Genomic DNA, 12714 nt, shown 5'->3' with positions numbered 1-12714 from the left:
AGAAATAAGCTAGAGCTTATGTTCTTGAGAGAAACTTGCTTATTGACATGAGTATATTGAGAGAGAACAGAATTGATCATTTTTTCTGAGTCCCAAATTTTAATTTGGTAGACAGAGCCAGTGTTTATCTGCCATCAATGTTAGAATTTAATTTTATTTATTTATTTATTTTATTTGGGGTAGTTTAGTTTATTTGGGGTAGAAACTCTGCTGTGAAAAAGATGGATCTTAATAATTGAAGAGAATTCTAAAAAGAAATGTAAGGAGGAAATAAAATATTTAAAAAATGCAAAATTTTACAAATGAAAAGAAATATTAAATTATATCAAGGGTTTTCTTTGATTTGGCTCATCAGATAACCTTATATATCTTGGTTGCAGAATAGTGTTGTAGAAAAACTTTGATTATATCTACTTTACTATTGCCATTTATTTAAGCAGAGTTTGTAAGGTTTATCGTAATTTAATTGATGTTACCTGAATTACCGGTATGGGGAATGTATAGGACTGTGGTGTTTTACAGTTGCAGACATACCTGGAAGCAGAGATAGAAATAAATCGTTACTTAACTTATGCTATATAGAATAACATATAGTTAGGGTAGGCTCAAGAATTATTTCTCTCTGATGTATTTTGTGTACTGTTACTCAATTACCTGCTTTCTATTGAGTTATGGGCTATTTTTTTAATAGCATTTTCCCCTAATTTATATGTGCAACATTTTTTTTTCTGTGTCACTGAGTTTATCCTGTGTGGGCTTCTTGAACCCGTGGACTGGTGTCTTTTGTTAGTTCTGGGAAACTCTTAGGTGTCATCTCTTCAAATGTGTATGTGTTTTCTTTTTCTTTTAAGACTGGCTACGCGTTAGACCTTCTCCCTCTGCCCTTCGCCCATGATTGTCTCTCCATGCAGCGTTCTTGCAAATATTATCAACGTATTCTCCAGTTCAGTAATTTTCTCTTTAGGTATTTCTGATCTGTGGTTAAACTGCTCTCCTGAACTTTTAAAAAAGCCAACTTTATTGAATTATAACATAAAATAAGTTGGAGATAATTAAATAAAATGCATCCATCTTAACTGTACGTATTGATGAGTTTTGACAAATGTGTACACCCATGTAACTACCAGCACAATCAGTTTAATAAAACATTTTCATCATTCTGTGAAATTCTCTGGTGCCCATTTGCAGTCAGTTTTCTTTTCCTCTCCACCATCCCCAGGCAGCAATTGATCTTTTTTCTGCCACTATAGATTAGTTATCTGTTCTAGAAGTATGTTCTTTGCTGTCTGGCTTCCGCTTTGGTATATCCTCATTAATACTTAGTATTGTCTGTCTTTTAAATTTGCGCTTCTCTGTTGACTAATGATGTTGAACATCTTTTCATGTATTAGCAATTTGTATGTCTTTGAAGTGTCATAGTCTTTTGCTCATTTTTCAAATTGGGGTTTTTTTTTATAATTGATTTGTAGGAGTTCATTATATAATCTGGATCTGAGTTCTTTATCATACATGTTTGTTGCAAATGTTCTAGTCTGTGGTTAGTTTTTTTTTTTTTTTGAGGAAGATTAGCCCTGAGCTAACTACTGCCAATCCTCCTCTGTTTGCTGAGGAAGACTGACCCTCAGCTAACATCCATGCCTATCTTCCTCTACTTTATATGTGGGATGCCTACCACAGCATGGTGTGCAAAGCGGTGCCATGTCCACACCCGGGATCTGAACCAGTGAACCCTGGGCCGCCAAAGTGGAATGTGCACACTTAACCACTGCGCCACCAGGCCAGTCCCTGTGGTTTGCTTTTTCATGTTCTTTTTTTTTTTAAATAAACTGCTGTCTTTCTTTTGTTTTTTGTTTTTTTTTTAAAGATTGGCCCTGAGCTAACATCTGTTGCCAATCTTTTCTTTTTTTTTCTTCTTCTCCCCAAAGCCCCCCAGCACATAGTTGTATATTCTGGTTGTAGGTCGCTCTAGTTCTGCTGTATAGGATGCTGCCTCAGCATGGCCTGATGAGTGGTGGTAGTTCCATGCCCAGGATCCAAACCAGCAAAATCCTGGGCTGTCAAAGTGGAACGCACGAACTTAACCACTCTGCCATGGGGCCAGCCCCTCATGTTCTTAATGATGTCTTTTGAAGAGCAGATAGTCTTCATTTTGATGAAGAACAACTTTTCAATAATTTCTTTTATGGTTTAAGCTCTTTTTATCCTAAGAGATCTTTCCTATCTCAAGATCATGAAGATTTTCTTCCATGTTTTGTTCTACAAGTTTTATTGTTTTAACTTTCATATTTGAGTTTATGTCTTGTTTGGAGTTAATTTGTTTGTATAATATGAGGAAAGAGTCAAGTTTTGTGCTTTTGTTTTTTCTTTTCTATGTAGATAACCAGTTGTGTCAGAATGATTTGTCAAGAAGACTGTTTTTGTCTCCATTGAATTACCTTGCCTCCTTTGTAGATAAATCACTTGGCCATACGTGTGTTGGTCTTTTTTCTGTTCCTTTGATCTAAATATCTATGTTTGTTCCAATAATACCCTGTCTTAATTACTATAGCTTTACAGTAAATATTGAAATTACTTAGTGTGACTCCTTCAACTTTTCAAGTCTAGAATTTCCCAGTTGGTTCTTAGAGTGTCTCTCTCTGTTTATTTCTTCAGGCCATATTTTCCTTTAATTCTTTGAATTTGTTTATAATAGTTGCTTTAAAGTCTTTGCTAAGTCCAACATCTGGGTCATCTTGGATATGATTTCTTTGGACTATTTTTTGTTGTTCTTGACTCTTGATCACATTTGCCTTTTTCGTTGTATGTCTAATAAGTTTTGATTCAGTGTTAGACATTGTAGAGATTATGCAATGTTAATTTCACTTTCTATGAAAAAGTTTTATTGTTGTTTTAACAGAATTCGATTGCTGGCAAATCGCGCTGAACTTCTGAAGGTTTGATTTTACGCTTTGTTAGCGCATTATTGTGGAAAGCCTAAAGTGTTTCCCAAATTTTTTTTTAACATATTGGGACTCAATCTCCAGATTCTGTCTCCTTTGCAGGTCTTGTTGAGATGTAGTTTGAGAGTTTATTGGGGTGTGTCTAGACTAGGGCTTATTCTAAGGCAGAAGTTTTCAAATATTTTGGTCTCTTTGCATTTTTAAAAGTCACTGAGCATTTTAAAGAGCTTTTGTTTATGTCCGTCATATACAACATATTAGAAATCAAAACTACAAACATTAAAAAGTTACTGGTTTCTTTAGCAAATAGCAAATTCATTATGTGTTAATAGAAATAATATTTTTATGAAAAATAACTATATTTTCCAAAACAAAAAAAGTTAGAATAATTGGCATTGTTTTATATTAATGAAAATATCTTTACTATATGACTTAATCAAAGTCAGCTGGTCCCCATTGGCTTCTGTGTGCAATCTATTCTGATGAAGGTCCAAATTGATAGTTGGAAGAGGGAAGTGTATTTAATAACCTTTTTGAATAATTGTGGATATTCTTTTTTGATATCCCATCCAAACTTGACCAGTGGAAGTTTCTTAATGGTTAACTGCGATATGGACTTTTTGTACTCTGTAGCATCACAATCTGTTGGTCTGTGTTTCCCTTAGAAAAGATCTTGTACCCAAGCGTGATCTTGTAACAGTTTCCATTGGTCATTTTGGAAATATTGGTTCACTGAGTTAGGCAGATATTCTAAAGTGTTGACACATTTTTTTATGCTGTATCAAAAAACTACATTTGTTATAATTACATTGATGTCAGCAGAAAAGTAAGTGTTTAGAAGTTCCAGCTCATGTAGGCAAATTAAAAATTTTGCAAAATTCTGACTTCTTCTTGAAAGTTTAAATTTTATTATTGACATTTTAAAAAAGTCTGTCGGATACCCAAGACTGAATAACCATAGTAGTTTTGTTAGTTTGTCTTTTAATTAAAAGTGATGTTTCAGGACAAAAAGCAGTAGTTTAGCTTGCAACTCCAGTAATTACACAAATCCTTTACCTTGAGACAACCATTGTTACTTTGATCCATAATGGAAGTCCTTTATACATTCTTTCCAGTTCTTCACAGAGAATATTAAAAAGATGTGTATCCAAGGGTCAGGATTTAATAAAATTAGTAATTTTTACTATGTCATCAAGGACATTCTAAAATGAAACTGCCTTCTTTTTTCACTGCAAATGCATGGTAATGAAGAATGCAGTGATCACTCATATAGTTTGATGCCACTGCCTTAATTTGTCTAAGTTACCAGCAGTTTTATCCTCCATTGCTTTTGCACCATCAGTCCAAATGCTAACACAGTGAAACAAGGAAATTGTGTTGTAATGTTATTGTGAAAATAGTTTTGACGTTGTAGACCCCAACTCTGTGCTCTAGAGTATGGTGCTTATTCATGACTAAGTTGGCCTTTCTGTTTTCTCAGATCTGTACCGTGTGTGTTAATGAGGTGTTTTTAGGATCTCTTTACTCTCTTAAGGCCAGAATTTCAGTTTTTCTCAGCACTACTCTCCCCCCTAGCACCTCTTGATCTCTACTAACTCTGTTATGCTTTCAACCCATAGCAGCTACTACCTGTTAAGCCTCAGGTGGTCTTGTCTTACACATATACAGCCCAGCCCACGACTCTGTTACCACAGGGCACGCCTGCACAAACATTTGGGCCCTGCTCTCTATGCAGGTCCCTTCTCTCCAGCTTCCCACCCTGCAGGTTCCAGCCAGTTCATCTGCCCTGAATTCAGATGTCTGTCTTCTCAGCTCAGCATGACCACCATGTTCTGCTCTGATTCCAGTTGTGTGCCCATGGTTGGCAAATTGTCTTAGGCAGAGAGTTGAGTGATTATGGTGCCCATCTTTTAGTTTCCTTTCTTTCAAGGATCACAGTTTAGCACTACTATTCACTACTGCCTTCAATTAGTTGCTTTTATATTTTGCCCAGTTTTGTACTTTTCATCAGGGAGGGAGGGTGGGCTAGTCTGATACCAGTTACTCCATCCTGGCTGGTAACCGAAGCCTTCATTTTTAATTTTAGTTATTACATTTTTATTTTTTGTTGTTCTTTTTGGCTCTTTTGCAAATTTGCCTTATCACTTTTTATAGTTTGCAATAACTTAGACATTTCAGCTTGTTTTTTATTTCATTAAACACAATAAGCATAGTTCTTTTTATAAAATATGTCTAGTAATTCTGGTATCTAAAGTTTTTATGGGTCTGTTTTGTGTTGTCTGTTGCTGCTAGTTGTTGCATCCGCATTTTAGATTACTTCTGTGCCTGGTTATCTTGGCTAGGTGCTAGACATTTTACTGTATGTTTATAGGAATAGTTTTTGGCCTTTGATGAAAGCACCTTCGCCTAAGAGGATGGGTGTATCTGTCTGCCAGATGCCCTGGCATTACTGCCACTCTAGGACCACCTTAAATCAAATTCAAGCTTTCAGATAGCCTGGACACCCAAACTTTCCAACCAGAGCTTTGATTCTGTACTTGGGCTAGTTCACATCCACTTTATCCTCATCCTGAGGGTACAGCCCTTATTGTGTGCAGAGAGTCTGTTAGAATCCTTATTTTGGGGAGGTTCCTGGGCATTAATTGCTGTTCCCTTTGCCCCATAAGACATTGAAAGGACACATTTTTCTGCATCAATAATTGCTTTCAGAACAAAGGCAGCTTCCACACATGTTTACCCTCTGGATTCATTTTGCTCTTCAGTTTTGGGCTGGTAATTCTTTAACTGTCTTATTAGCTCTTAGATGATTTTAAGAAGTTATGTTTTTGTTTCTGTTTTAAATCTAGTTCTGCTCATTGTTTACAGCCTAAGGGTTGGTCCAAATCAGCAAGTCTGCCAATACTGAAAACAGGAAATTGTGCCATTTAAATTCTAATTCAAATTCAGTAAACCATACTACTATATAGGATAGCACTGGTTGCTTGAATTTTCATGTTTACTGTTAGTGGTAAATCAGCTCTTGATGATTTTTTAAAAATAAAATATATCAGGTTACTTTTATGCTGTAGTAAATAAAGTGTATCTTGAATGAAAAGATAAATGGTTTTTTAAAATATGTGCGGTATATAAATATATTCAGTATTATAGTGATATAATATTATGCCATTGTATAGTATTATACCATTATAATATTGTACGTATTTCTATAGAAGAGGTGGTCTGAATATGTATTAACCACAGGATATGTCATATGTATCACTTTAAAAAAAATAATTTGTCTCTTAAAACCCATGTGTGTTGGTGAAAGTCCCATGCATTGAAAATTGTAGCTAGTTAAAATTTGGTCACTTGATATTTTGCTCTGAAGTTAAAAAATTTATTTGCTAAAATGTCTGTTGAACTTGGTCCTTTGTATGATTGAATTTTTGAAACTCGGTCAAATGAATATCTTTATACACTTTAAGATGACTATGAATACTTGAAAAACGTTTCAAACATAACTTCTTTTAAAATTAAGTGTCTGTTCACGGTGAAGAACAGTTTTAGACCCTGTGTAGCTCTAAAATTCAAATAACAAACAGAATTTACAGTATTCTAATAGGGGGATATCTGCCATTTAAAGTGAAAACTATAGTAAAGCACTTTCTGATAATTTACCTAAAAGACTTGCTACATTTTTAGCTTGGAAAGTTCACATTGTTTCTATCTTCTTAAGTCAGTTAACAACCCCCGTAGTTAAATACAGTTTATCATAATAGCACTTTGTATTTTTCTAGGAATTTGACAGGGTGAAGCTTTGCATACATGCAGAAATATTTTTATTTGGAAGAATTAAAATGATGTGAGAGCTTAAATTGAATAGGCTTGAAGAATTAAATGAAACAGTGTCAGTCTCTACTGCATTGGTCACAGGCTAAAGGCATGCTTTCTGAATCTGGCTCGCTGTAGCTCAGTGCTTGCACCAGAAATAGGAAAATCACATGTCCTTCTTGCCATAAGCTCTTTGAGAATGACATTTTGAATATTGTGATCCTACCTTAGTTTTAACTATCTGTTATTATGCTAGCTGTTATGTTTTCTCCATCTTTCTCACTTCAAAAGGAGATAAATGGATTTGAAATAACATCAGTAGAACAACTGGATACAGCCAAATCATTTGGAATTTGAGCTTTGATAATGCCCTAATTGGTTAAAGATAGTACAGGGAGATTTTGAATAGCCACAGTACACAGTATGTGGTCTTGAATTTCTGCACTGAATGCTACTCAGATTTTAATTTTCCTCTTTTTCTTTCAAACCTTTGTATATTGTTTGTATGTTTTGAGAACTTAGCTTTATATATTTGTGGTACTTTCAAAGAAGAATCTGTTTTATATCAATGTGCTGTCAATGTATATTGATTTTACAAGATGAATTTATAATTGTATTATGTATGAGTAGTCACATTTTATTATTCCCTTTGGTAGTTCAGAACTTTGAATGCAAATTTTGAAGCATCCAGAATTGAGAGTCCTATGTGCTGCCACTTCAGGTACAGACTGATAGTTCTTGAAAGCCATTGTCATTACCTCTGCCTCAAGTATGTGCTGTTCTTCTGGTTTTAGAAGATGCCTTGAAGCAACTCTTTTTTTTTTTTTAACGTATGAGCTTAGATCTTAAGCCTTCAGGTCTTTGGTTGTAACCGTAAAAGCATCATCAGGAGTTGAGGCCTGCCCTAGGTGTCTAGAAGTCATCTATCTAGTCCAGCTCCTTCCCTTCCTAGACCTGGGAACTGAGGCCCAAGGAGTTTTACGTGTGCCCTGGCTCGGTGCTTCTCCGACCGTCCACAGGAGGGGACTCATTTTTTTCCTCCCCAGTGCTTGGCAAGCCAATAATTTTGTAAACTGTAATAAAAGTGAAGTACTGGAAGAAGTAATTTTAAAATGACATATACAATTCTAAATGCTTCCTCTTAATTTCTCTGCTTATCTCAATGTAGCTGGATTACAACGAGTTCTGGGACTGGAACAGTCCATAGAGCACGCTTTGTATATCACTGTCCAAGGTCGGAGTTGGCAAACCATGACTCATGGGCCAAATCCAGCTCACCCCTTGTTTTTTGTATGTCCTGCAAGCTAAGCATTGTTTTCACATTTTTAAATGATTAAAAACAATCACAATAATATTTTATGACACATGAAAATTATACGAAATTCAAATTTAGTATGCTTAAATAAAATTTTATTGGTACACAGCCACACACATTCTTTTAAGTGTTGTTTATGGCTGCTTTTCCCCTGTAATGGTGAGGTTGAGGCAGGGGTAAGGAGATGAGACAGAGACCATATGGTCTACAAGGCCTAATAGATTTCCTGTCTGAAGTTCTGGCACTCAAACAAAGCAATGAGTTAGTAGTTCGTGGGGGAGTTGAGAGTACAAATAGGGTCCGCATTTTAAAATGTGCTTTAATATTATCATCAGCTGATACGTATTATCAGGCTGTGTGCTTAGTACTTTCGCATACTACTTTTTGTTCTCATTTCATCCTCCCACCACTGGCTGCCCTTTTATAATAGTTAGATTGAGATCTTTCCTGGTCTGGTTATAAATACCTTTACTGCCCCTAAAACACTTAACCCTACTGAGTTTTGTTTTTTTAACTCCTATCTGGTGAATTAAAAATGGTTGAATATGTTCTAATGTGAATTTTGTTATCAGCATCTGGTTAGGAAAATTCAGCTGCTTCTTCCCCATTGCTATGTTACTCTGCAGTGATGTTTCTGTGTCTTCAGTCCAGTGAAAGAAATAGGTATGATGCAAAAATATTTGGAAAACAGGTTTTTCTAGTAAAGATTACCCCTATTAAAGTCACCTAAGACAAAACTGCAACTAAACCATAAGCAGATTTTTCTTGCAAAATAGCAAAGATATAATAGGTGAAATACTAGTTACAGTAAAAAAGATTGAGATTTTAGGTGACTTTAGCAGGAACAATAGGCTTTCAGTGTTTTGCCTGTGCCACTCATTAAGCTGCAAAATAAAAGCTCTCATCATATTATTGTCAAGTCTTGTTAAATTAATACATTGCTTTACTTCTTGTTTACAGCATGTTCTGAAGTTCTTGAAGTATGCAATAAAAAACTCTGCTTTTCATGGTAGCTGTGATTTCTTTGTTTTCCTACCCTTTGCATGTGATCACTCAGCAGCTAAATAAAGATAGAGCAATAGCTGTCAGCTTTGCATTTGATACATAAGTCTGCTTCATGATAAAGACCTGTGACAAGCTAGACCTTCGTGTTGGGATTTCTTCCTCGAATGAAAAAAAATGTTGCTGTGAAAGCTTGTTCCTTATGATGAAAGAAGAACTATGGTTTGATACTGTGGTATTTGCTGTTTTATTCTACTTAATCTTGAGTCAGTTTGTAAACATTGGGAAAGTGATTATATTTGTTGCTTACATTCAAGAATGAAGTAATGTACAAAGTCTTGGCAAAATCTCCCTGCATCTTCTCAAGCCCTGGCTAGTTTTTATGATCCCAAGTCTGAAAGTGCCCAAGATTTAATGCAAGAGATGCTGATGCACACTGTCCCAGCAGCTGCGTCCTAGTTCTAGATAAAGCTGTTCCTTTGTACATGATAACAAAGCCATTAGATGGCTTATGCATTAAAGGAAGAGGAAGAGCTTTATGAATAGCAGGACTTACTACTTAGTAATATATGAGGATTGCCTTCCAGATATTCCAAAAGAATGTGGGTATTTTAGCATGGAACTGTTAATCAATGAAAATTTGGAACTCATCAACAGTAGTGGCTCAGGTGTTTTTAGACATTATATGACATGTTTTTGGCCACTTATTTGAATTTAATATTTCTGCTTTGTTTTAAACTTATGCTATAGTGTAGTGGTAAATGACAACAACTCCTGTTCTTTCTGGGAGTACACAAAATCTTAATTTGAAGTGTTAGAATAACTTGTAATTGAACTGTGCTTATTTGGACTAGATTTTAATATATTTATTAGTTCAACCGTTGGTTGGGTAGTATAACACCCACCCTCCCTCTCTCCCTATACACACACATACCAGATGTAGTTGAGAAGTGTTTCGGATTAATAAATTATTATATCTGGATTTTATTGAAACAGTGGTTGTCTCTTTTGGGAGCCTCTATATCTAAAAATTCTTTACAGCTACTTTCTACTCAATATAGCATGCGCAGCATTCATTCCTTAGCATATATTATAGTGATTGAGTTTCTGTTTTTAAAAATTTTTGATGGAAAGAATTATTGTAGAAGGTGGGGTTTTTTTTGCAGCTTGACTGCAGGGGACCAGAGGTGCATGCATTACTATGTCTGTTAAACTTCTTGGAAGCAAGCCAGTCTGTTATGGTGAGTTTCATGTGTAAGCGGTGAGCCACTAAAAGGCTTGCACAGTGTTACAACTATTTGGAGGAGAGGAGGAAGCGTTCGGAAATTCGGCAGTAAAGCAGCAGCAGCAACAAGCAGCACAGTGGTGGTGAAGACAGGCAGGTTCATGGCGAGCCGATTCCACAGTGAGAGGCAGGGAGCCCCGGCTTCCTCTCCTGCTGCCTGAGGAGGCAAACCCGAACTGTCTATTGCGAGATTTTTCTAGTTCCATGTTTATGCTGTTCAGTCATGTGATGATACTGTACCATAAGTTGCCAACTTCGCTGTACTCTAGAGAGGCTCCTTTGCTGCAGTGCTTTTTTTTTTCCTTTTTCTTTCTTCTTTTTTTTTTCTTGAAAGAGAAAAAATCGTGCAATGTATGTTTATGCCTGCACCATGCCGAGGCGACACTTACCAGTAAACAATCTTTGTATCCCTGAGGTGAGATACTGTTTCTGCTTTCCCTGCACAGTGCTGCTGCAGCACGGAGCGGATCCGAACATTCGGAACACTGACGGGAAGTCAGCCCTGGACCTGGCCGACCCCTCAGCCAAAGCTGTCCTCACAGGTAAGGAGACAGAGCTGCTGAATTATTTCATCTGGAACTACAGCTTGATTTCATAAAATCTCCAGTCATTGAATTGTATTTTCCTCTACTGATTAAGCTCAACAAATATGTATGCCATCACCTCTACTTTATTATTGATTTGATATATTAACTGTCTCATTAATTGCTCTGCTGTCCATGAGCATAAGCAGTAAGGTTGTTTATTCTACTTCAGATTTCTGAGAATTATAGCGTTAAGTGGTAACATACATTTTCACTCATATGTTAGTTATTTTTTATGGTTTAGAACATAATTTTCTGGTCCTTCATCCTCTCAGTTGATTCTTTTGAAGACCCCCACTATAGAGCGAGCAGGGGTATTTGAATTACTTGTAAAAGTAGTTTGGATCGGAAAGACAACCTGCTGCCTTATTACTGAGATCAGTGGTTAAATAAAATATGATGCTGCTTCTCCCTTGCCACTCGGTTTATATTTTTATCATATCTTCTCACTTCTACCATGATAGCTAAGTACTTTTTAACTGAGGCAATGTATTACCTTTTTACTTCAGGTAATGAAAATTTTTGGCTTAAGTATTGGTTTTATTAAGGCAAATGTCAAGAACTGGCAAAGAGGAATTGCTAGAATAGAAAGGATCTGTCATAACAATATAGAAAATAATGCTCTAAGTGATACGATATTGAGCAGCTGTTTTCATTGATCTTCATTCGCAAAGTGCTGCATTGGATCTATTTTTGTTTTTATTCTGAGCATCTGAGTTCTGCTGCCTTTGCCTTCTTTCACTTAACTGACCTTTGTCATGTGCAGCCTCTTTGTCACTGCAGTGCTAACAGTATTGTTTTAGGTTGTGTGAAAGTAAATGACTTCTAGCTTCCTTTTAAATTTGCCCGTGTCTGAAGAAAATAAATCTTCTGTTCACTTTTAAGGTTAGAGTCCAGGCTGTGCATTCTTAACAAAGATTCTGAGGTGAATGGAAAACGTTCATATACAGAAGGCTTTGAAAATATGTGGAATTTCGCTCAGTTACTCTGCATAGAAAGGCAACTTCCCACCATGTTAAAATAATATAAATCTCTGCTAAATCAGAATAATATGATTTTTCTCAATTAATAAAAGGTTGGGTGATTCAGTTGTTAAATCAATACAACATGCGCTAGAGGAAGAAAGCTATTTTAAACCAGTGTAGATAAGAAGAAATCTAAATCTAATTATAAAATTTGAATACTGAAATTAAAATATATATCGCCTCAGGCCTGCTGCTTAGGTTCTGCACCCTTTCAGTCTCTTCTTTTAACACAGCCCTGGGCAACAATAGCAGCCATGGAGTGGTCTCTGGGCAAACAAGAAATATCGTTCATCCTCGTAGAGACATTATAAATGCTGACCAAGACTCTCTCTGTAACTAAGTGTCCTCCCTCTGACCTTTCCTCCTCTTCAGCCCTCAACGTCTGCCTTGTCCATTTGCCGGATTCATTTTAATATGATACTCCTTTTAGATCCACTTTAATTTTTTTTTAAAGCAAAGTTTAAATGTAAGATGTCAGCTAATTTGAAGTGAATTTCGGGGGAGATGATATTGGCTGTTGATAGTTTGGGAAGGACCTTTGGCATCACAACTCCTGGAGACTGAGGATTCCTGGGGGACAGATAGCATATCTGTGAACTTGATTTGGAAAGCATCTAGCGCTGTGCTTTGCTTAGATAGGAAGATGTTAATTCTTCTTGGTCATGATACTGAGTTCATTACTTATTCTTTTCAATAATATTTACTTTTTTGGAAATGACATGTAACTTTTCAGATATTTAAAAGAAAAATATTC

General features: G+C 36.0%; 1 protein-coding gene across 3 annotated transcripts in view; it reads left to right on the top strand.

Moving 5' to 3' along the window:
- Positions 1-12714, top strand: part of TNKS (tankyrase) — a 199136-nt gene that overhangs the window by 55372 nt on the left and 131050 nt on the right. For all 3 annotated transcript variants that reach the window (XR_006886615.1, XM_046648390.1, XM_046648391.1), the window contains exon 3: positions 10798-10893. Coding sequence is in view for 2 of the 3 variants with exons in the window: in XM_046648390.1 (XP_046504346.1) it covers positions 10798-10893 (96 nt within the window). In the remaining variant the exon portion in view is untranslated. The remainder of the gene's footprint in view (positions 1-10797; positions 10894-12714) is intronic.

This window comes from Equus quagga, chromosome 22 (assembly GCF_021613505.1).
Source record: "Equus quagga isolate Etosha38 chromosome 22, UCLA_HA_Equagga_1.0, whole genome shotgun sequence".
Taxonomy (NCBI): Eukaryota; Metazoa; Chordata; class Mammalia; order Perissodactyla; family Equidae; genus Equus; species Equus quagga.
This window is presented reverse-complemented; position numbering and strand designations above follow the sequence as displayed.